General features: G+C 44.3%; 1 protein-coding gene across 3 annotated transcripts in view; it reads right to left on the bottom strand.

Annotated features, from left to right (window-relative positions):
• Window positions 1-24,714, bottom strand: part of Atg5 (autophagy related 5) — a 100,649-nt gene that overhangs the window by 51,000 nt on the left and 24,935 nt on the right. For all 3 annotated transcript variants that reach the window (XM_052163930.1, XM_052163929.1, XM_052163931.1), the window contains one exon: window positions 19,640-19,802. In XM_052163930.1, coding sequence (XP_052019890.1) covers window positions 19,640-19,802 — 163 coding nt within the window. The remainder of the gene's footprint in view (window positions 1-19,639; window positions 19,803-24,714) is intronic.

Below are 24,714 nucleotides of genomic sequence, written 5' to 3'. Positions count from 1 at the left end.
TGCAGAAATGCTAGGCATGGTGGTGCCAGTTTTAATCCCAGCACGGGAGCGAAAGAGACATTGCATCATGGTCCAGGCACTTGGCCTAACTGGCACTCTAAAGGCAATGAGGACTTTGTCTCAAGGTGTGGCAGAGGCATCCCTTCTGTCTCCACGTGCACTCACTTACAGGGGTGGGGGATGGGGTGTCGAGCAGGGATGGATGTAATCCCCTGGTTGAATTGGCTTGCCTAACATGTACAAAGCCCTGGACTCAATTCACAGCACATGGGGGTGGGGAGGGTGGGAAACATTATATAGAATGTGCACGTGTGAAATGTCAATGGCAGCTCAATTTCATACTGGCTACACTTTAAAGGATTTAAGCTTGAATTAAGACGTTACTAAGTTATAGTTTGCAGATCATAGACTGTAGAGCCTAGCTCTTTTTTAAGTACATTCAAAGGTCGTTGTCTTGCAAATTCAGTCATAGAGTATATGGTTTTCACATTTGCTGTATGCGCACACATGCACAGCATGATGCTTTCAAAATTTGTCCTTGTAATATGTAGTCTTAAAAGTTTCTGTTATTTTTATGATCCAATAAGCATTCCGTGGTATAGAGCTGCAAAACTGGGTTAATTTACAAATATTTGAGTCATATCTACCGTTGGCTATCATAAATCACATTACTAAGATTCTCAGTGTCCATGTTTTATATGGATATGTTTTCAATTCTCTAGGTGGACACAAGAGTGAAATCTCTATGTCTTATGGCAAAGCTGTTTAACTGTTACCTGGTAAATGTTTTAATGAACTGCCAAACCATTTTCTGTTCCCACTAGCAAGGTCAAAGAATCCGTGTTTGACACTGCCAGCACTATTCATTTTGGCCCTGTTTCTCCCCCCACCCCCCACACACACCTCAAGACAGGGTTTCTCTGTGTAGCCCTGGCTGTCCTGGAACTCAGAAATCTGCCTGCCTCTGCCTCCCAAGTGCTGGGATTACAGGCGTGCACCACCACTGCCCGGTAGCCCTGTTTGTTTGAGACTGCGTCTCACTGTGTAGCCTTGGCTGGCTTCAGACTCACAGACAGCTGTCAGACGTCTCTGTCTGCCAAGTGCTGGGACTAAAGGTGTGTGCTGCTATGTCTGGCCACTTTTGTTTTTTATAAGGACATCTTAGTGTGCGGCAGGAACGCAGTGTGGCTGAGATTTGCTCTAATGACTAAGTATCTGTTCATGTGCTTGCTGGTCATTTATGGACCTGGAGACTTCTCTGGAGAAATGCCCAAAGTTCTAGTTTGTTTTACTACTGTGTATGATGTGATGTGTGTAATGAGCACACATGCCACATTGCATATGTGAGGTCAGAGAACAGCTTTCGGGGATAGATCCGCTCCCCCTACTATGGGTTCCAGGCAGATGGCACACTTCCATAATCAAAACTCATGGGAGATAGAGGCAGGATGACCAAGAGTTCAAGGCTAGCGTTGGCTAGTGTGTTTGAGGGCATCCTAGGCTCTTTGAGACCCTGCCCGAAACAAACCAAAAGCCCTCCAGCAGAGCTGAGAATGGTGTTACATACGTGAGACAAAGGCATGAGGATCATCACTGCAGGCTGTGACTACCTTCATCTACAGAGCAAGATCCAGGCAGCCAGAATACCATGATCCTGACTCAAGATGTGCAAATCGAGTGAGTGCCCAAGCAAATCTTCATTAATTTAGACTTACATGGATTCCAACAGGAGAGAGACAGAGAGCAAGAGACAACCAGAGAATAGGCTAATTCTCAACTAGGGAAGATTTGAGACTGCAGGAGAGACTGGGTAACTGTCTGGAGACATTACTGGCTGTCAAAACTTGTCTGTGTGCCTAGAGATTAGAGGATGGACGCCAGGAAGACTGCTGCACACTACAGTAAACAGGACAGCTCTCTGCCAAGCGACTATGTTGACTCAGAATGCCGACGGAAGGCACAGTTACAGGGCACTGAGAGGTGGTAAGCAAACCAGGAGACAGGAGCCCCATCCGCCCTGGCTTCCAGGCCACCCTTCAGCGTATGCACTACAATATGGCTGAGTCTTTACAACACCAATTAATTAACAGACTTCTCACCAATTCTTAACAGACAATGTGTGCCCAGACTGTAAAGCAAAAGGCTCTCCTGTAGTTCCCAATGACTACAAGAGGGGTCAGAGTCACTACGGTAAGGACAGTAAAGGAGATGTCACTCCTGCCATCTGGGCTGTGCAGTCTTCTTAGGAACACAGAAGTCAGCACACAGAGCTTCTTGCCTGTAAACACAGTGGAGGTCTTTCTCGGTCCCCACCGTTAATCACCTACATTGGCCGGGCTACTTGTGGGTTACAGATTCACTCTGGCCTGGCTGAAGGGATGAGCCTGTCTGACTCAGGGTTAACTACACTCCCCAATTGAGGCTGAACCCCAGACATGGAAAGGGCCCCACACAAGCTTTCTTCTCCCAGCCCTAAGTAGCCCACAGAGCTTCCTCATGATGAACAGTCGCTGTCTATAGGACTTAGACATTAACCCATTCAGTCCGCCGTGTGCTCTCTATCACCCACAGAGGGGCTGATGGGAAGGCTCAGTGAGTGAAGGCACTTGTCACCAAGACTGACAACCTGACTCACACTGTGGAGAAAATCAAACTCCTGCAGGTGTCCTCTACCTTGTAACACACATGCCCACACACACACATTAAATGTAATAAAAAACTAAAAGCCAAAGAACCTGTATTAGTTCTTTTAAACATTCTTATAAAATATGTATTTTCCATGCAGTGCTAAGAGTACTGTGACTAAGAACAGACTTTTAAATTAATTAATTTCATTATATATGTGTTTTGGAGACAAGGTGTCCAGTCTGCATTCTAGGCTGTCCTGGAAATCACTGGGAGGCCAGCTGGCCTGCCTGACCCCACACTCCAGTTTCTGCCAGATGCTAGGACTACAGATATACACCACAACCAGCTAGAGAAAAGATATGAATTATTAAAAGATATGAGTAAAAGTCAAAGAACAGCAGCACTGAGAGGTGTACCGGGTGTCTCCGCACCAGCAGTTTGTAATGATGGTCCTTACAGACACCCATCAAAGTTTAAAACTAAAACAACAACAACAACAACAACAACAACAACAAAACAACATTCCCAGAAGAGCTTATCCAGAACATTAGCAGTGTGTAAGCCGTGCATGGTGGTTCGTGCCCATGAGTCTAGCCGGTGGACAGCTGAGGTGTGCCTTGTGAGGCACGGCACGGCACATGTGTTCTCGCATCTCAATGCGCCGGGCATCCTGCTGGAACCTCTCCACCTGATCCTTAAGACAGGCCCCTCACTGAACCTGGGGCTCCTTCAGAGGCCAGAGGCCCCAGCAAGCCTCTCGCCACCCTGCACCCCTCTCACCACTCCACCCTGGGGGTGCAGGCATGCCAAGTTTTTTAATGTGGGCTCTTAGGATTCAAACTCAAGTCCTGGTGCTTACAGAGCATGTGCTCTTACCCACTGAGCCATCTCCCCAGGCCCAAGGATGGTGTTTTTAAAAACTGTTCTCCAATTTCTTCTACAAAGTACAAATGGTAAGAGCACATACTCATGACAGCGCTGAAAGAAAAAATTGTCAAACCATTCCCAACTGCTACACCGTGTTTACTGTCACCTTCAGAACAGCAAATGCTCCTAAACACCGAGTCATCATCTCTCCAAGACTGAACCTCAATGCCCACATAATTGGCAATAAACTATAAAATAGTACATCTTTAGAGCACGCCCCAAAGCCACCCAAATAGCCGTATTTTCAGGAAGGCAATTATTGAATTCTTATTAAGAAGTATTTATTTCAAATGTACTGGAAAACTGAGGACTCAAACGTCAACTTTCCTCACAGCCTAATAACATTCGCTGTTGTCTGTGTGCTCACATTAGACACTTGAGGAAGGATCTTCACCCACAGTCACATCCTCCTGAAATCCCAGACACCCTTTACGTTTTCTGAGCAGACTGAAAGATGGCACCTGGCATGAAGTGCATGCTGTCCTTCCAGAGAAGCTCAACTCCACTCCGAGCACTCACCATCGCCCTGGGGATCCAATATCCTTTTCTGGTCTCTACAGGCACTGGTGCTCAAATGCACACACCCACAAAGAGACCGGCCAAGTGGGGTGGTGCACACTTCAATCCGGCATTCAGGAGGTAGAACTGAGCGACTGGGGGAGTCTGGGGCCAGTCTGGTCTACATGGCGCTCCAGGCACAGGACGCATGAGAGCCTGTGTAGGGAGTAGTTGCTTTTCTGCTGTGGTGATGAAACACTATGACCAGAAACGACTTACAGGAGGCGTCTATCTGAGCTTATGGTTCCAGGGACCAAGGGTCCACTGTGAGGAGAGGGCATGGAGGCCAGTAGCCACATGGCAGCGAGCAAGCAGCTCAAGTCTTCAAGGCAAGCGTGAAGCAGAGCAACTGGAAGCTGGGTGAGGCCACAGGATCTTAACCTGTCCACCCGCAGCCACGTGCTTCCTCCAGCAGGGCTGAACCATCTAACCACCCCCAGCCAGTGCCACCAACTGGGAGCCAAGTGTCCAAGGACCGACCATGTGGAAGACAATTCTCATTACAACCATCATACCTGCCTCAAAGCTTACTAGTTATTTATCTATTTGCTCAATAAATGGTTTGTTTGGTTTTTTGCTTGTTCGTTTGTTTTTAAGGCAGGGTTTCTCTGTAGCCCTGAATGTCCTGGAACTTACTGTGTAGACCAGGCTGGCCTCAAACTCAGAGATGCACCTGTTTCTGCCTCTCGAATGCTGGCTTAAGGGCATGTCCCACCATGCCTGGCTGGTTTGTTGTTTTTAAGTGTATGTTTGTGGATATGTATGTGTATACGTGCATGTGTGCTGGGATGAAAGGAAAGCTACCATGCCTAGCCAAAAAAAAAAAAAAAAAAAAAAAAAACCAGAAAAGAAAAGAAATAAAGGTTCCTAAAAACACCAAGCCAAGTCTGATTATCTAATGTGATCCTGTCCAAAGTACAGACTGAATCTCATAGCCCGATCTACCATGTGTTGAGAAAGTGTTCTTCCTCTTAGTCTCAATGAGTATGTTACTTCCTGAGATTCAGAGGTCCAGAAACAAACTGACCAATATATTTCAAACTGAATCAAGCACATTTCACTTCACTAGGGAGGCAACTTAAAATAAGAAAAACATCAGAAATCTACTTTAAGTTTTGTAAGGACTAAAGGTAAAGATATCCCATACTATGGTTACTCTTAACTTCTTAAAATTGTTTTTATTTCATTTTATGTATATGGGAGTTTTGTCTACAGGTATATCTGAACACCATGTAAATGTCTGGTATCTGCAAAAGACAAAAGAGAATGTAGGGTTTCCTAGAACAGGAATATCAGATGGTGTGAGCCACCATGTGGTGCTAGAAACTGAACCCTGGTTCTCTGGAAGAGCAGTCAGTACTCCAACCTCTGAGCCACCTCTACAGCCCTGGTCAGTAAAATCTCAGTGTTTATTATATAAGGTCTCTTCTTTTCTCTAATACAAATCCTTTATGTTAAGTAAGAGAATGCCAGTTAGGAAACACTGATGACTGCCTGTTGACAAATGTTTGCAAGCAAAGATGTGGCTACTGACGCTGTAGAATGAGCTGCAATCCTTCTTGGGTTACCTCCTCACTGGGATCACCTAGGAAGCGTTTAAAAGCACCAGATCAATCACAGTGCCTGACTTAGTGGCACCAGTACTTTTCCAAAGCTCTCCAGATGACTCCAATCTGTAGCCAGAGTTAATAACCTCCAGATGTAATGGAATATGCCTTCATTTTGGAATCAGAGGCAATCTAGGTTAAAATTCCTGGTCCCACCTCTTTAGTAGTTAAGTTCATTTCCTCATTTGCACAGTTGATAACATTTACTTAATCTTCATAAGGAATCACAAGATCATGCATGTAAGAGTATTCAGGTCTAAGACTGATAATTTTATTAATTATAATAACCTCTAGGAAAATCCCCTTCTATTGGTACTTCATTTAATATGTTCATAGTGGCAGCATAAAAATATCCCTTTAAAAGATGTTCCTAATTTACAAACAGTTCATGATTTTACATTCACTAATATGAAAGAACGAAAGCAGTAGACAAAAATAGTAGGGGCTCAACAACTTCTCAATCTTGAGTGTGGAAGGAAAGTGGAGTTGCTCAACAATTCTGCATCTGAAAACACAATAGGCTTTCTCCTTCACTTCACACATAACCGAAAACTCTAAAGGGTCTTAACAGCCCTTTTATTTGCATTACTAGTGCTTGGTGGCTCAGGTCTTCTCTGCCTACTCATATCCCATTTCCTCGAACGGCAGAAAAGGCTAAGACAAGTGGTCTTGAACTGAAAAAGCACACAGATGTTTTGCTGCTGGAAAGCAGCATCAAGAGAAGCACCAGACAGCACGAGCATGGAAAATCAGATGGCGGCTGGAGAGACGCACATGAGGCGACACAGCCCACAGCTCCCACTGTCCAGCGTCCTCTGGCTTCCACAGGCATGGGCATGCGGAGCATGCAGATGCATCCTCTCTTCTGTTCTGCTCCTTATGGACGGTGGGCAACTACTGCTGATTATTGTATGTGATACAAACAGGCCCATGCCTCACATGCACATGCACACCCCCCTCTCTCTTATGGACAGTGGGCAATCACTGCTGATTATTGTATGTGATACAAACACGCACATGCCTCACATGCACGTGCGCATCCCTCTCTCTCTTACACATTTATTCAGCAATTATTTTTTAAATTAGTTCATGTGTAAAAGTGTTTTGTTTTATGTATCTAACAGCAGGTGCATGCCTGGTGTCCACAGAGGTCAGAGGAGGGCATCGAACCCCTGTTCTAGAGATACAGGTGGCCGTGAGCTGCCACGTGGGTGCTGGGGACCTGACCTAAGTGCTCGGCAAGAGCACTTAGTGTTCTAAGCCAGAGACATTTCTCTAGCCCTTTATTCAGCAAATTTTAATAATAAGTGATACACATGATAAACCCTAAAAGAAATTTTAATCAGAATCCTAATGGCAAAATGAGGTTAATGAAATTTGAGACAAACCTATTATTTCCCCTATTATTCACTTACAACTCAAATATCTGACTCTCCTGGTCGCTTCTCTTGAGCACAGCACAGGGAAACAGAGAACTAAAGACGGTGATGGCGCTCACTAGAATATACGACCTTTCCCTTTGACTCAGCCCTCTGGTCTTTTCTCTTCCCATTTTCTACATCTCACCTCTCTTTTGTTCTGCTCCTTATTGAAGGCAGGCAATTATTGCTTATGCTTCATGAAGTATGTGAAAAATGAGATTATCAGGTACTTAACACTTATACATCGAATCACCTTTAAAAGCATGAAGTGAATGCAGACAAGTATTTCTGTAGGGCAACATCTAAGGAGTTATCAGTAAACACCAGGCCCATGGATTCCTACAAAATCTTCAAAGTTTTACCATGACAATAGGACTGAATCTAGAATTAGACCTGCAGACATCTACCTTGATTTAACACACAGGGGGCTATTTTAACACCCTAAAGATGACAAAGGCAAGAGCTAAGAGGAAAGAGCCCGAGAGTTTACGCAGACCCCAGAGGACCCTATGGAAACTGCTGTTTGAATTAGAACTCTGGGGGAAGAGAGCCAACAGGACTCACTGAAGTCATGGTTTGTCACAAATGCTGCAGAATAATTAAAAACAAGAGTCAGAAGGACCAGTAGACTCAAAAAGTTTTCAATTTCGACAAAGTATGGAGAGTGTAATTTCTCAAATTATTATGCATGTAATTAGTAGTAGGAGCTGCACAAAAATTTTTTAGAAAGCACTAAACAAGTACACAATGCATCTTATTTTGCTGCATCTCAAATTCACACATTTATTCACTCTTCTGTAACTGCACATTTGCCGTTTCTAGTATCCAGAAATCTGGCAATTCCTTGAGTCCTAATTAAATACTGTCATAGTTTTATAATACATAAATATGATTTATACACAAAAGATTTGTGAATTATTTCTTCAGTTTAAGAAACAGTTTTTGATAATGAAAAATTCTGAAGTCAGAGTTCACTGTCACCACAGGAACTATTCCAAAGGTCAAGAGACAATAAGAATGAAGACTTGGATTGAGAGCAGGGGCCTCAACTCAAGAAATTTCCAGTACAAACGATTTATCCCTTTTGTTTAAAACCTTATGCAACACCTAGAGATAGCTAACACATTAAATAGCATTAACTACTGAATGAAGAACAAAAAATGTTATCTGCCCATGTAGATCCCACAAAGATAACTGGAAAAGGCAAAGGCTAGTAAATGTAAATGAAAGTCAGGTACTTGTGAGGGAAGTCTGTTTACTGAGAGACAGGACAAGCAGATTCCTTGCATTCACATGGTGGCTAACATGGAGCTAAGCCAGTCCAGGGGATCTGATGCCCTTTTCTGGTCTCCTCAGAATTAGAACAAAACAACCAGCAAACACTCCCCACAAAGATACACAGAACTAAGCCTGGGTGTGGTGGCACATGAACTTAGTCCCAGCACTGGGGGCAGAGGCAGGCAAAGCTCTGATCTTGAGGGCAGCCTTGGCTACGTACTGATTTTTCAGGACAGCCAGCCAGAGCTATATAGTGAGACTCTTGTCTCAAAAAGAAAAACACCCCATCCTCCTCAAAAAAGATAAGCAGACTAGGCTAAGAAAGAGGAAGGAGAGAACTCTGGAAGAAAATGACACAAATCCAGAGGACATGTTCAGAAGACAAGTTGCTTCAAAAGTGCAAGCATGGGCTGGAGATGGCTCAGCAGTAAGAGTGCTCACTGCTGTCTAGGAGAGCCAAGGCCTCTTCTCGGCACCCCAACAAAGGAGTGACGACACTTCCTGGGGAGTCGGACACCTCTGGCTTCTGAGGGTACTCACATGCAAATACACAGAAGTACATATAACTAAAAATAATTTAAGCACATGCCTGTAATCTCAGCACTTGGAGGCAGAGGAAGGAGGATCTCTGTAAGTTCAGGGCCAACTTGGCTCACATAGTGAATTCCAGGCTGGCTGCCCAGAGCTACATAGTTGAGTCTGTGTCACAAGCACACACATTTTTATTTGCTTTTTAAATATAAGCAGCAGGAAAGATGGGGAGACAGCTTATTTGCTGGGCAAACCTGAGTGACTGTGGTCAGATCCTCAGAACCCTGTAAAAGCAGTAGCACAGGAACATGTGATCCCTCTCTACCCACGAGGAGATGGGATGCTGAGACAGAAGAATGGCCAGAAACTCACTGGCCAGCTACACTGGTGCATTCAGCTGGCCCAGTGGTCACAGCAGTGAAAAAGAAAGACTGTGTCTCAGACAAGGCAGAATATGAACAGCGACACTCAAGGCTGTGCCCTGACCTTACACAAGACACACACACACACACACACACACACACACACACACACACACTGGCAGAGCTATGCCCCATTACTTACACAGTTGCTTAGCATGCCCAGGGTTTAGTCACCAGTACCACCAAAACCAAAACCAAAAAAATGTAAGCAGGATTGATCTTAATACAATTTGTCATTTAATGGTGCTTTGAGCAAATATAAAATCATATCCCAAACTAAACATGATTAAGTTTACAACCAGAAGGTTATAAGATTGAACTTTTATAAGAGCGGGTTAAAGTCTGTTTATATACCAAATTCCTCTGGTTTAAACAGGACATAAAGCCCACTGTTTTGACCCTTAATTACAGCCTTAGGAAAATGGTGCAGGAGGATCAGAAGCACCAAGCAAAGCCAGGTAACTTATGTGGCCCCATCTTAAAAAGTAAAACACTAAATTAACACTTAAAAGAATATGGCTCCAAGAATGCACCAAACAGACCGAACTGTAACAACTGCACTACAGACCCAAGTGCTGAGCTATGGGACCAGAAGAGAGACTGGAAATGTGATGGCCCAGACTTCATACACCTTAGGACAGCAGTGGGCGCTCAGGGCAATGATGCAGTGCAGAGAGGGAGGTAAGGGCTCTGTGACGACAGCAGCAGGCGTTCCCTGCTATTCTAAGGGAAAGACAGCAGTGTTCACTTCTGTTCTCTAAAAGAGGGCTAGGAATTATTTACATCCCAATACAAACATTCACTTGCAAGTATGATAAACAATATGCCTATGTATTTAGAAGGTTCTAGCTTATCATCCCAGAGCTTAGGAGGCTAAGGCAGAAATGTCACCAGAAGTTCAAGGCTAGCTGGGCTACAGTAAGGTATAGGCCAGTCTAGTATCCTTGGAGGCAGCAAAACCGTGTGTCATGCAGAACCAATGCGGGGCGGGGAGAAGGGGGGGGATAAAGGGAAAAACCACATCACAAAAACGTGTTCAGATTCCCTTTTTGCATAATGGATCAATCAACATATTTATAAGAAGATGCTTCATGAGCCTTTCCAAATATATTAAACCGAATAACACCAATCTTAGAACTTACAAAAATTTGAAAAAAATTTTAAGCAGAGCAAATTTAAGATAAAGGACTACCAAATATAAAATTACATTTCAAAGGTATTATGACAAAAATTAAACTTGTATATGCCTATAAAACTAACCCTTTTTATTTCCATGAAACTAAACACTCCCTTAATAAATCTATCTTCAAGTGGTAATCAGAGTATCAGCCTAAACACAGACTCATACACATGCCAACTAGATCTCATAACAGAAGTGTATAGATAACCAATCTCTAGGATGTACAAAGATTCCAGGCTCTCAAGATGACTTCTGGCAAATTAACACGAGTATAATCTGTTTAGTATTCTGAAATAACTGTCTAGATGTTTTTACCCAAGTTATTTTATCTACAATGTTTGTATTCTAGGAGGCTATAATCCAAATATTACTTGTATTTATTTATTTATTTAAATTTCATGAGCAATCTTTCTTCAGAAGCCTAACAAAGTATCTTCCCATTAAAGCACAAATGTATTCTCTTATAAAATTCATTCACCCTTTCCTGCATGTGTGCATGTTCATATGCATGTATACCCATATGTATTTTGTATAGAGGTCCGAAGTTGACACTGGATGATTTCTCAATCACTCTCCATTTTATCTACTTGAAGAAATGTCTTTCAAAGTACCCAGAACCCTCTGCTGCCTAGTCTAGGTAGTCAGCTTTTCGAGACAATCCACTGTCTTAGTTTCCCACCTCCTGGGTGCTGAGATTACAGGCAGGTCACCAATCAGCAGCTCCTCACACCTACAAAGATGCTGAGGACATCCACTGTGCTATCTCCCCAGTTTAGATAGATAAATGGGTTGATAGATAGATAGATAGATAGACAGACAGACAGATGGACAGATGGATGATGAATAGATGATGGATTGATAGATTGATGGATGGATGGATGGATGGATGGATGGAAGGAAGCATATATGGAGAGTGCTGGACACGGTGGCACAGACCTGCAACTGGAGAACTTGGGAGGCAGAGAGGCAGGTTGATGTCTCTGAGTTTGAGGCCAGCCTAATCTACGGAGAGTTCCAGGCCAATCAGAGCTAAATAATTTGAGACCCTGCCTCAAAATTTAATCAACATCAAAATTAATTAAAAAATTTAAAAACACATATGGAGAATAAACCACCTGTTTATTCTACAATGAAACCTAAGTGGACATTCTAGAGGCTAAAACTTTAAACAACTTTCTCACTATGCTGTAGATTCTTCAATGATACATGTAGGCTAAACGTACTCACTGGTCTGCAACCAGAAACTATGACAGGCAAAAGATAATTACAAAATAGGCACTGTTTGTGAAAGGGAACAGTGCATGAATTCAGACGCTGCATGCCGGTCCTAGTCTACTGCACTCTCTCTATCCACTGTCACACGCAAGAACTTACTCTATCTCCACGTGGCTGCCTCGCACAGCTCAAACTGAGAGCCATCACGATGAGCTCCCCTCTGCTCTGCTGCCCACGCCACACCTATGTTCTCTTTATCTAATACTTCACAGTTTAGTGCATAGATAGCATCAGGATCCCAAAATAAGCATTTCCTCACTCCACTCACTCTAATTCTACCTTCACAGTGACCCTCAGCCACAGGGGTCTTTCTACCCACCGTCGCCACCACATCCCCCACTTCTGCGCCTGCCCCTCCTTTCCGCCTTCTATTCAGCATCCAGGCTGCTTCAGTTCTCTCTGGGCCAAGCCCTCCTCCACTGGCTCTTCCCGTCACCCTCAAACCTTCCCATTCCTCCAAATCATTAACTTGTCCTTTCCTCCTGTGAAACTACATCTGGGACATAGCAGTCTTCTGTCAGTTTTTGGAACCTACCCGCTGTGAACTAAATCATCATGCCCAACCTCTCACCAGGCATGTCCCAAAGGCTGTATGGTATTAAGTGGCCGAGATGTTTAGAGATGGTTATGCCTGGTGCTGAGCCTTTACCAGTGGGATGAGATCCCAAGGTGCTTCCACCGTGAGCACTCAGGGAAGAAAGCTCCAAACCGGAACCCCTCCCCCACACAGGCACTGGCTCTGCAGTTTTCTTGATCTTATACTCCCCAGTCTCCAGAAATAGATACGGTCAATATTTACTGTTTTGGGCCTATGGTACTTTTGTTGTAGAAATGTAAAGAAACTGAGGCCCAAACCAAGCCTTCTTGCCTTGTATTTGAATCAGGGCTCTCTAACACAGCTGGCTCTTCTCACCGTTCAGAGCTCACCTTGTCTTTACAGAAGTCTTCCACCCCTAGCCACCTCAATGCAAGAGCACAAGTCTACTGGCTCGGTCTCAACACGTTAGCACTTTCAAAGTAGTGCGTGCGTGCGTGGATGTGTGCATGTGTGCGCGCATGCGTGTGCGAGAATCCCAGTCTGTCTCCCGCCGTGAGGACGCAGCAGCAGGGTAGGGTCTTTGAAACAGGACAAGCACTTACTAGACATGAGTTGGCTAGAGCTTTGATTCTGGTGCCTGTGATCCGGACGGTTCCCACAGAGTAATAAAGGTGTTTGTAAGTTCAAAAGGTGTTACAAGTGAATGCCTCAGCAATCAGGGAAAAATACGGGCAGGCGCACTGACAGAGCAGAGTTTGTAAATACAGCACCAACCCTCCCTGCTCTTGCGATCATGTTTTGTGAACACTGAGAATTCTCCAATCTGAGTGTCCTTGGCCCTGCTGTTCCTAGTCCCCACCTGCCTATGACACTCTAACTCCAGATAAATGCTAAGTTCCTGAATCTTCAGTCTTCCTCTAACGCCACTGCATCAGTTAAGGTTTGTGGGCCAGCCTGCACGTGTGTCTGCATGTACAACCCATGCATACTGACTGTCTGTATCTCCACTGGAATCTAAACTTCTCAAGGATAGCATTTCTGGAGTTAGAGCAGCTCTGAGCCACCCTGGGTGGGCGCTGGGAACTGAGCTTGGATCCTCTGGAAGAGCAGTGGTATCCACTCTGATTACTCATTCATCTCTCTAGCGCTTCCTTTTTAATCATTCTGTTGTGTGCGCATGTGAGTATGCACAGGGTGGGTAGTGTAGGCGCTGCAGTGTGCGTATTCAGGTCAGAGAAGAGTGGTGGGGAGTTTTGCTCCCTGCATATTTCTAGCTCCTAAAGCACAGATCACACACTATGCAATCAGTAACTATTTGTTTGAGCAATTTACATTTCATAACGCCCATAAAAGGAAGCAGATCATAGAGACGAAATGTCAGAGCAGAGTGGCAGGAAGGCCCAAACCAAGAAGAGCTGACAAAAAGAAACATGGCGGGCGAATGAGCCACACAAACACGATGGTTGTGAAGATACGGCCACAGCAAAGAAAAAGAGAAACTTCTTCTTACAGGAGGAAACGGTCAAATGCAAACAGCGCTCTGCTGGGTCAGAGATGTGGGACTCTGCATCGGTAGATATGAGCTTTATACTCATGTATCTTCAGGTAAGCAAGAGTTTCATTAGGAAAGGCAAAAAGTATAAGAAATCAAGACTACATGAGGGCCGGTAAGAGAGCTCAAGGGTGCAGTCACACGGCAAGCCTGGCCCTAGAAGGAAGCAGCAGCTCCCCACCACTCTTCTCTGACCTGAATATGCACACTGCAGCGCCTACACTACCCACCCTGTGCATACTCACATGTGCACACAACAGAATGATTAAAAAGGAAGCGCTAGAGAGATGGATGAGTAACCAGAGTGGATACCACTGCTCTTCCAGAGGATCCAAGCTCAGTTCCCAGCGCCCACCCAGGGTGGCTCAGAGCTGCTCTAACTCCAGTCCCGGGGGATCTGGCACCTGTGGAGTGACCTCTAAGAGCAACCGCATCAATCCATGCACATACACTCACATAGACACACCCACAGACACTCTACCAAAGCAAAAGTGCATGTGTTAAGACAATGAAGACCCATTAAAAACAAAGGTGGAGAGACGGCTCAGCAGCTGAGACTGCTCTCTGCTCTTGGGGAGACCAGCGCTCAATTTCCAGTCCTTGCAGATGCTTATAATCGCAGTGCCAGGCAATGTGATTCCTTCTGCAAGACTCTGTAGGCGCCCTTACTCAGGGTGCCATTCCCATACATAGATGCTCACCATACACTAATAGTAAACGATCTTAAAGTAGCAAAAACAAACAAACAAACATGGCCTGGAATGGTGCTTCAGGAGAGCACATTGGGCCACTCCCACCATCTATCATCCTAGTTCCACAGGATCTGCTATCTCTGCCCCCCCCAAGGACCTGCACATGTGGTATACCCAGGTATACCCACATATACCTACACCAATTAAAAGTAGATACTAAGGAATATGTAAGGAGCTTAAGTGTTGGATTATAAAACCGATGTGAGGTGTTTTCTGAATCAGTGGCCACTGGGAAGGTGACTGGGGAGCTAAGATAAGCAAATGCTCTGACTGAAAACTGAGCTCATTTTACTACCTGGAAGGGCCTGCCTTCAATGTCCTGGCAAAGACACTTAGAACGTAACCTTTATAATTCAAATTCCATTACAGCCACCTTAGTCTTAGTAACTTCACATCGCATGCGTTTAAAAATGCCTTTCTCTGTTTCATTCAGGCACTCCTGAAAATCACTGACAAAAAAGAAAAAAAAAATTCAGTTACTAGAATCCTGCCTTTGCATTATAAGGGAGCTCCAGAGAGAAAACTGATCTGACTGGCTCACAGGTAAAAGGTGGAGCCGTAGAACAGAAATGAACAGAGTCAATCCAGTGCTCAGACTAATAAAAACAGCACAGTAAAAATATAAACATCTGCCTTAAGCACACAGGCCTCTAAAATACCGCTTGTCTTGCATAATTCCTACTTCCTCTTAAAACCAGTTTTATGTTAAAAATGGTGAACTGGAGGCAAGTGTGTTTGTACATGCATGCAATCCCAACGTTTGAGAGACTGAGGCAGGAGGATCCTAAGTTGAAACCAGAATATACTAGAACCCTGTCTCAACAAAGGAAAAACAATCGAGGGGTGTGTGTGTGTGTGTGTGTGTGTGTGTGTAAATAGTACACTGTAAGCTAACTAAAAAGTCTAGCAATATTTTATAAGTAATGAAAATTCTAAGTGTATTTAACAGCTAAATCTTGCTTTTATCTGCAAGTATATAGAATTTTAAACCATTGTTTTAAAGTGTTGATTCTCTCTGGCCATGTAACGCACACTCACAATCCCATTGCTTGGAAGCTGAGGCAGGGTTCTAAACATCTGTCTAGCCTGAACTACTTGTCTCAACAACCCAAACACAAAAAGGAGTAGGTATACAAAAAGGAGAAGACTGGCTAGAAGCCGAGCCTTGTGCTGGCCTTGTTATCTTTAACAATTTCTCAAATCTCCCCATACAATGCGATGATCAACAGAAACCCTCCACATGAATCGATGACTCCCATAAATAAAAATGCTACTTTCTTTTCTGTTTGTGACCATTAACTGTTTCAGAGAGGTGGTGCATTCTCGTATCTAAAATGAAAGCCCATAAAAAAAACTGAAAGGCACCTTATGCCTTAAATGAGTTTTCTTGGTTTCATAAGCTTTTCTTATTTCTCCTTCAGAGAGCTTCGACATTAAAATTAGCATTTGAAAGTATTCAAAAATCGTTGAAACTTGTGCTTAGCTTTGCTGTTCTCCAGGTGCAGCGCTGAATGGAACAGTGGCCACCTGCTTTGTCTGCATTTGGACAAATTTACAACTACATCGACAAAAAGGTGACAACAGCTCTATTACCTCATAATCAGGACCCTGTTACCAAAAAAAGGTCCTTAAATATAAAAAGCCATTTCCATAAGTAATTTAAACTAAGAATATTACACTATGAAACACTTTAATAGTATTTCCTAGTCATGTGAGAAAGAGATAAAAAAAAAAAGTAAATAAAAATTTATCCCTTTTACTCTGTAAGATAACACCATGTTTTGAGGATAAAAATGTAAGATACATGCCAACCCCTTGAGCATTCTGTAGGGCAATACAGAAAACAGCAGTGCAGGCACACCAGAGAACAAAGAGCGTGTACAGGGCAACACCCCAGCACCCCTACACAGTGCAGGAGCCCCACCCTGCCGCCTGTAGTCCGGGAGCTGGCTCTGTGGCTCCAGCTGCCGGAGGACCACACCTTCTGTGCAATGTCAGGACAACTTAGATACACACTGCTAATTCTACAAACAGGCGGCTTCCTACAAAAGATGACCGAACAGAAAATGTAAGGTCACAGAAGTTCAACAGCCAGACAAGGAGAGACAGTATTCCAGACAGAAAGACAAGGGAGCATCCACCCTCACCAACACTCCACAGTTCACCTCGGCATCCTTACGTGTCTATCTGCACTACCATGGCATGAAGGGAGAGGATAATCTAGTGCTCTAGCTCTGGCTGTCAGGCTTGGTGGCAAGTGCCTTTACCCACTGAGGCTGGCTCTGATGCTCTAATTCATAATGTGTGTGTGTGTGGGGGGTGCGCGCACGCACGTGTGAGTGTGTGTGCACGTGCGTGCATGTATGAGTGTATGTGTGCATGTAGTGATACTGAAAAATAGACCTCATGTAGTCCAATCTGCTTTGAAACTTGACTATATAGCTAGGATGGCCCTGAACTCCTGGTTCTCCTGTCTCTGCCCTCAAGGTCTGGGACTACTTGAAGTCAGTTTTTTCTTTGCTCTTTTCTCTCAAGCCCCAGCATCGGTGTGGCAGGGTCTCTTGCAGCTTCCTCCACCCCTAAGTGTTGTGTTTACTGGCATGTGCCACTTCCACAACTAAGCATGCAGTCTCCTTTTTTGAGGTTATAAATCCTTTTATTATGAGGTGACAATTTTTGATGGGGAAAAAAGTGTGTCATTACCAGGTTATATATTCCAAATATGAAACTGTGACAATTACATGTAGCCCATATCAAATGTAAATCTAACAGAAGGATGAGAAATATGATTACCATATACATCATAAAATATGTGCCTTACACACTGAGGTGGGCAACAGTGCAGGCGAGTCAACGAGAAGGACGTTACAGTGGACATTCCTCTGGGCCAGGACACAGGACTGTCCTAACTACCCATGCACACCGGAAAGTGGCATGTGGCTCAAACATGTGGCAGGTGGCTGGCACGCACCTGCACCTGCAATCCCGGCCCTTGGGAGGCTGGAGCAGGAGGCACTGAGCCATCCGGAACGGGGAGGCAGGAGGGCTCACTGCATCATTTGCACGTCTCTCTCAAATTATTAGAATACTCTATTTGCTACTATTTCATAAATAGCAAAGTTAAAAGGCTGAGTTTAACAATTTGAACAGTGAGATTTTGTCTCAAAAAGAAAGGAAGGAAGAAAGGAAGGAAAGAAACAAAGAAAGAAACCAAAAGAGAAATTGCAGAAGCGGTGTCTCTCTTGTACAAGGGGCCTGTAACTCCGCCGCTAAGGACAGAGCCCAGGCTTGCTGGCCAGCGGTGTCTAAATGGAGAGCTCTGAACTCAGTGAAGCCCTGGCTGAGCGAGTGAGGTGAAAACAATGGAGAAAGAGACCCAGTCAACCTTTGGTTTTGCAGAAGCATGCACAAGCGACTGCTCCCCAAACACACTCCACAGGCACACATTTAATTTCTTCGTAAAGCATAGGGAAGTTATGTGACACTGCCTTTGCTATACCTATCCGCAGCAAAATATTTGCTCTAATCAGGCTAAACATTCTCTACTTGTAACTTTCATTTCCTACACTGTCTCTGAGCACCAACACTCTGACTTACTCCGAGCCTTGTCTGCTCTCCCCACTTGGTTCATGACTTTTCCTGCACGGGGTTCCTCCTGCTGCCAGTCAACAGTGCTCACCGTCTGCAGGCTGGGGCGCACCGCAGCTGCAGTGCAGTGTCTGCACCATCCCCTCCTATTGCCAGAAGCACACAAGGAAGCTGCAGCACCACATGCTCTGCTGTCTATGTTGTGAATGGCAAATGCAGAGCGGTTACTCAATAGACGCTAAGATGTGACGTCCCCTATCAGGAGCACCTCTGTCATTATGTAATGATGCTCACACTAACATGCTAGCAATGAAGGCAGGAGGGATGGATACGTGGTTAAAGTCCTCCCAAAGGACTGGAGCTAAGCCCCAGCACCCACAGCTCAGGTTCCAGCAGCTCACCATGGCTGCTGACTTCAGTCCCAGGGATCCCACACCTATCGTGGGCCTACACAAGCATGCACTTGTGGCATGTGCGCGTATGCAGATATAGCATGTGCATACAAACATATACACACAGAAACTAGCAACAAATAAAATTGTATTTTATATACTTACATGGTTAATATGCCCCAGTAGCTACTATCTGAACAATGTAATTAAGAAATTGGTATTGCTTAACCATATATCCTGGATCCAGGTAAAGTCACGTCTCTAGAACCAACTTGCAAGCATTACAGGACAATCAAAGTAACCAAAAGTAAGAGGCTACAATCTCCAAAAGACAGACATGCAGATGCAGGAGTATTTTTCCCTCTCTCTACTTGCCTCACTGACTCTCTCTTCCCCCTCTTTTCCTCTCTGAACCTCCCTCTTCTCACGTACCACAGACTGGCTCTGAACCTGCTGTGTAGCCGATGACCGCCAGCTTCTGATCTACCTGTCTTACCTCTGAACACAGGCCCCGGCATGCAGCTCGAGCACTGCTGAGGATCAAGCCAGGCCTTCTGGCCGCTAGGCAGCCTCTCTCACAGCCACGCTATGGCCTTAGGAGCAGCGTCCACTCACAGCACGACGAGGGAGACGCCAAGCACAAAACAACGTACTACTGTGAAGAAGAGGAGGCGAGGCTGGAGCCCTGGTTTGAGCGGAGACCTTTCAGGACATGTTCAGTTGCCAACTATGATCCAAAGAGCCATGCCTAAGGAATGAGGACCGTGCACTTTCTTCAAAAGCTAAACAAAACCGTTGATGCTGTCTCAAGTCATAAGCTAAGTGACCAGCCTGCGAGAGAACAGGAGCACAGTAACCCTGGCAAGCTGAGATGGAAGACAGGACTTTGCGGATTTGAAGGAGTAGCTGCTGTGCAGCTTTGGGTCTGGAGGCCGGGGCTACGGGCATGTACTACTGTACACAGATCGGGAGGCAGCGCCGCGCACTCACCATTCTGCAGTCCCATCCAGAGCTGCTTGTGGTCTTTTTTCTGCATTTCGTTGATCACTTGACTTTTATGCTTTAAGGCGTCAGCCTCTTTCATACACGACATAAAGTGAGCCTCAACCGCATCCTTGGAGGGACAGTGTAGAAGGTCCTTTTCTGGAAAACTCTATCAAAGGAAACACAAAGTATGCAGACATAAATTAGCTTCTCAGGAGAACTACATTTCCCTGCTCACCTGTGTTCACAGCATGCCATATTTCGTTATCATGATAGCTACAAATATTTTAAAAATTAATTTAATAAGTACTGCCCATTTGACACAATCTGTACTGTTCTCAATAATGCTCATCTGTGAAGTTATCTTTTGTATGTTCCTAAGCATGTCACATGTATGACACCTATAACTGACAGCAGCAATCACAAATGCGTGGCCTTTGGAACCAGAAGAAGGCCCAGCTCAATCTAGGGAGGCTTTGACATCCTCAATGATAGGAACTTAGGAGACAAGGAAGGGCAGCAATGGAACAGAGAACTGGGCTCCGTATACAGCCAAGGCAGCTGAAGGATGGATGGACATACCGCAGTGACAGATGCCGCCACGGCCTCCTGGCGAGGCTCGCCCCCACCGTGAGGCGTCTCTTTCACATTGACCCAAGTGAGGGTAAAAGACCGCAGTGACATTACAAACAGACTCTTGATCCGCTACAACTCCATCTTTCCCAATGTGCATCAGCCACTGTGCACACGTACATATCGTCCTGATCCAAACAAACTCACAGACGAGTGTGGTACCATGTTCACTCTCGTTTATTTTCCAAATTGAAAGCAAGGCAAAGTAAATTTAATTTCACTTTGACAGGATACTCAGGAAGATTCCTTTAGAAATCGGACCATCTGAGGTGTGGGGTGTCTTCTCAGTACTATGCACACACACTCCCTACCACATTCTACGGGCCAAAGCCAGGACTTTGTGTGTTCTACCATGCACTACATTCTTAGAGCCTCCTTTTAATGATTATGACTGCGTTAATTAGAATATTCACTGACTGACTGCAATGTATCTAGATGGGTTTATAAGTAACTGAACAGCATTAAATCAAAGCACTACTTACAAGTAAGTGAAAAAAATCAATCTATTGGCAATACCACAAGATTGAGACTACTAAAAACTACTAAGCAATAAACTTTCATGTCATATAAGAATCAAATATCTTATTAGACATGAGCTCTCACTGTTGGGTTACCATTATCTCTAGTAGAAGACACAGCTTTTAGAATGAAAAATATAAAGTCATAGTTTATACATTTACATTAATAAAAATAAAAAGTTTCCCAAAATTACTTTGGTATACATAAAAGGGCTGGGAGCGAAGGGCATTTTTCTTCTAATGTATTATTTTTCAAGAAAAGAAAGAATACATTGAGAAAAGTAATTCCATGCCTGTTATACTTGGAGGTTCAGGCGGCAGAGGCAAGAGGGATGGAAACCCAAGGCCAGCGTGGGCTATGCAAACGTATACCCCACCCCTGTGCCTCCCCACCCACGACCCAAAAGCCGACAGCAGTTAAATGTCAGACATGGGGACGCTGCCTGTAATTTCAACATTTGAGGACCATGAATTCAAAGTCATTGGTTTTGCAGTTTGCAGGCCAACCAAAGTCTTAACAAAGTCTTAACAAAACCCTGTCTTAAAATACAAAAGAAAAAATGAAAATGTGCCAATGCTAACATTAAGTGTATCAGACACCAAGTAATGTTAACTTTCTCATTTTTTTTTTTTTTAAGATTCTAATTCTGCCTACAAGTTTAGCTTTAACCAATCTATAGGATATTTTTTCTCATCATGTTTCCTAGGTCCTATCTGTCTACTCTTTAGAGACTCCCGTAGAATAACTTCGCTCATCCTCCCCGCTTAGGAGCATTCCACAGACATTCTTCCCACTGAGAACACCTATCTAAAGCCAAACATAAACTCCAAACTCAGCTTCTCTTTGGCTACAACTCTTACGATCTATCACCACAAATTCACATAAGCCTTTTAGGTGTGTGCTAGCTCTCTAACTGGGAGGCTCCTCCTCAGCAGCTTTCTAATACAGTCTAGTACCTCCTGCCCAGGGTATGGTGCCACCCACGGGGGATGGCGGGTGGAGCCTCTAGTCAGCCAACAATCAAGGTAATCCCCAACATACTTGTGCACAGCCATCTTGACCAGGGCAATCCTTCAACTCCGACCCCCTCTCTGTTGTCTCCAGGCGGCCACAAGTCAGTAGTTTAAGCTAACAAGGGCACATGTCTAGAATTCTACAGCGTTAAGGGTTTTGAACTGAGAGTCACAGTGACCTTCCAAAATTTAAGACCTTTTAGGATATAACCAAAGTCATCAAGAATCTGCTAACCTGCCCCACCCTCCAACTTTATTACACACACACACACACACACACACACACACACACACACACACACACACACACCCTGCTCCAAACACTCAAGTAGCTCCATTGTCCACATTTCTTTCAGTTCTTCCAGCAATACCTCTCATCTGTCTTCACACCAACCATCTGAACATTCCTTTCTCCTTGTCTATCACTTACACATCTGATGCTCAGCCTCAGCCTCAGCCTGGGGGTCATCCAGGACACTTCCCCTTTCACCCACCAAGTGGAGGTTGAGTTTACCCTGTCTCTACACTGGACTCTGTAGTAATAATTCTGGCCAGAACTATAATGCCTGTTAACATACCTGGTAATAGAACTCCTATAGTCTATAAACCAGAGAAAATGACCTCACTTCTCAGTATCTTTCTTAAATAAGTCAAATTATTTATGATTCATACATAATAGGAAGTTTTAGTTAGATGAATTTTGAATAGCTATCAACCAACCAAACAAGATAGAGAACATTGCAAAAGATAAACAACCACATCCCCTCATTCCTCCCCAAACGTTAACTGCAACTACTATTCCCTCCCCACCCTGAAGTTTACTAGAAGTCATCTCATGTCCTGAGCAGCAGGCTCCCTCTGCCCTACTCCCACAACCACTCACATGACCTGATTTTTAGCACCAGTTTTGTCTATAATAACATCTCACAAATAAGGTCATGTATGAAACAGTGTGACTGACTGCACACATCAGAATCCTTTCTGTTACTAAGGTGTCCGAGGAGGACTACTGTGTTTAATCTGGAAACCCCATTGCTAGCATGATTATTTCCAATTTTTACTTGGCTAATAGGGCTGCTGAGAACAGTAATATGCGAGGGTCCTAGCAGACATTTTCGTCTTTGTCAATACACAGCTACAAACGGCAATGCTGTCCACAGAGATCTATCTGTATGTATAATGGCATTTGAGCACTGCTGAACTACTTTCTTGCAGTGACAGGGCAGTGTTGGGCTCTCATCAGCAACCTTCCCAGCTCTGGGCTCAATGTCACGGGTATCAATCATCAGCCTTCTTCATTTCAGTCATCCTAGGATGTGTAATCTCACTCTCTGGTTTTCATTTACATTTCCCTGATGACTAAAGATGACAGGCACCTTTCACGTATTTATTGGTAATTCATAAGTTCTGCGAACTTTCTGTATAAATCGTTTGCATTTGTTCCAAAGCAAGTGACCCATGAGGTAAGAGGATGAGCATTAAGGGGAGTGTGTGTACATATGCAAATATCATCCATGAGAACGAGCAGGTGCATGCAGCATTCTGTACGCAGCTGAACAGATCTCAGGAGCAACGGAGATGTCCGAAGCCTCCATGTTAGAAACATTCATGTGGGCAGCCACACTCACAAACACCAGCCAGCCATCACAACCTCTGGCTCCAAATAGCGCCCACAGCCTCCCAGCTGACATGTCCAACCTTTGGTTGTTTTCAACTTGAACTGCCTTCCTTACTGCGGCCTTTACATACCTCTTAGCCACTTGCCTGAGTAAAACTGTGCTGCAGAAAGGCTTTGGACTTATCCCTGAAAGTCCTGTGGTTTTTAACTACACAATTTTAAAAAACAGTGGGGTTTTCGTCTGTTTGTTTTGTTTTGAGGAAAGCATGCTGGACTGTAGCAGACCTGCTTATATAAAGGGCAGGGTCAGGTGTCCTTGTCTTCTTCTTGATTCAAATCAATCATTTAGGGGTCTGAAGAGATGGCTCAGTGGTCAAGAGATGGCTCTGCTGTTCTTGCAGAGGACCCAGGCTGGGTTCTCAGAATCCAAATGGCTGCTCATAACCATCTGTAAGTCTAGTTCTGAAAGCCGTGACACTTCTCTGGCCTCTCCAGGCAGCAAACAACACACATTCATTCAGGCAAAATATTCATTCACATAGAGTAAGTCTTAACTCTTTTTCATTTTAGATTCGTTTGCTTGTTTATTTAATGTATATGAGTATGCTTCTCTTCAGACACACCAGAAGAGGGCACCAGATCCCATTACAGGTGGTTGTGAGTCACCATGTGGTTGCTGGGAATTGAACTCAGGACCTCTGGAAGAGCAGTCAGTGCTCTTAACTGCTGAGCCGTCTCTCCAGCTCCAAAAACCATTTTTAAAACAAACATCATTTAGAAAGACTTCTGCCGTGCTGGCTGCTGGTCAAACTGGGTAAGCTGTCTTTACCCTCAGCCTGCTTGGCTTCTCCTGGCACTGCTTACTGAACCCCTTTCTTTCCTCTACTGATTCTGCTGTGCGGCTTTTCTACTTTATTTGGCTAATGTAATGGATTACACTGATTGATGACTGAGTGTTGAATCAATCCTGTATTCATGGGATAAACTCAGCAATGTGTGTATTGTTCTTTTCTAGCTACTGCTGGCTTCATTTTGCTAATTTTATTGAAGACTTTTATATCCATATCCATAAAAGATATTGAGCTGCAATTTACTTTCAATTTCTTTAATAATATTTGGGTCAGTTATAACCTCTAAAACAGGCTCTAAAATAGGCTGAAGTGTCTTTACTGTGAGTGTCTTTGTGTCCTTCAATCGTATATCCCAAACTCCTAGAGCAGCGCTGGTAGTGCGCAGCAGGATCTCAGTATTTACTGTGTGAGTGCTTACGCTTTAACACACACAGGGCCACACTAAAG

Source organism: Apodemus sylvaticus, chromosome 19 (genome assembly GCF_947179515.1).
Source record: "Apodemus sylvaticus chromosome 19, mApoSyl1.1, whole genome shotgun sequence".
NCBI classification, from domain to species: domain Eukaryota; kingdom Metazoa; phylum Chordata; class Mammalia; order Rodentia; family Muridae; genus Apodemus; species Apodemus sylvaticus.
The sequence above is the reverse complement of the archived record's forward strand: the minus strand, read 5'-3'. Positions and strand labels throughout refer to the sequence as shown.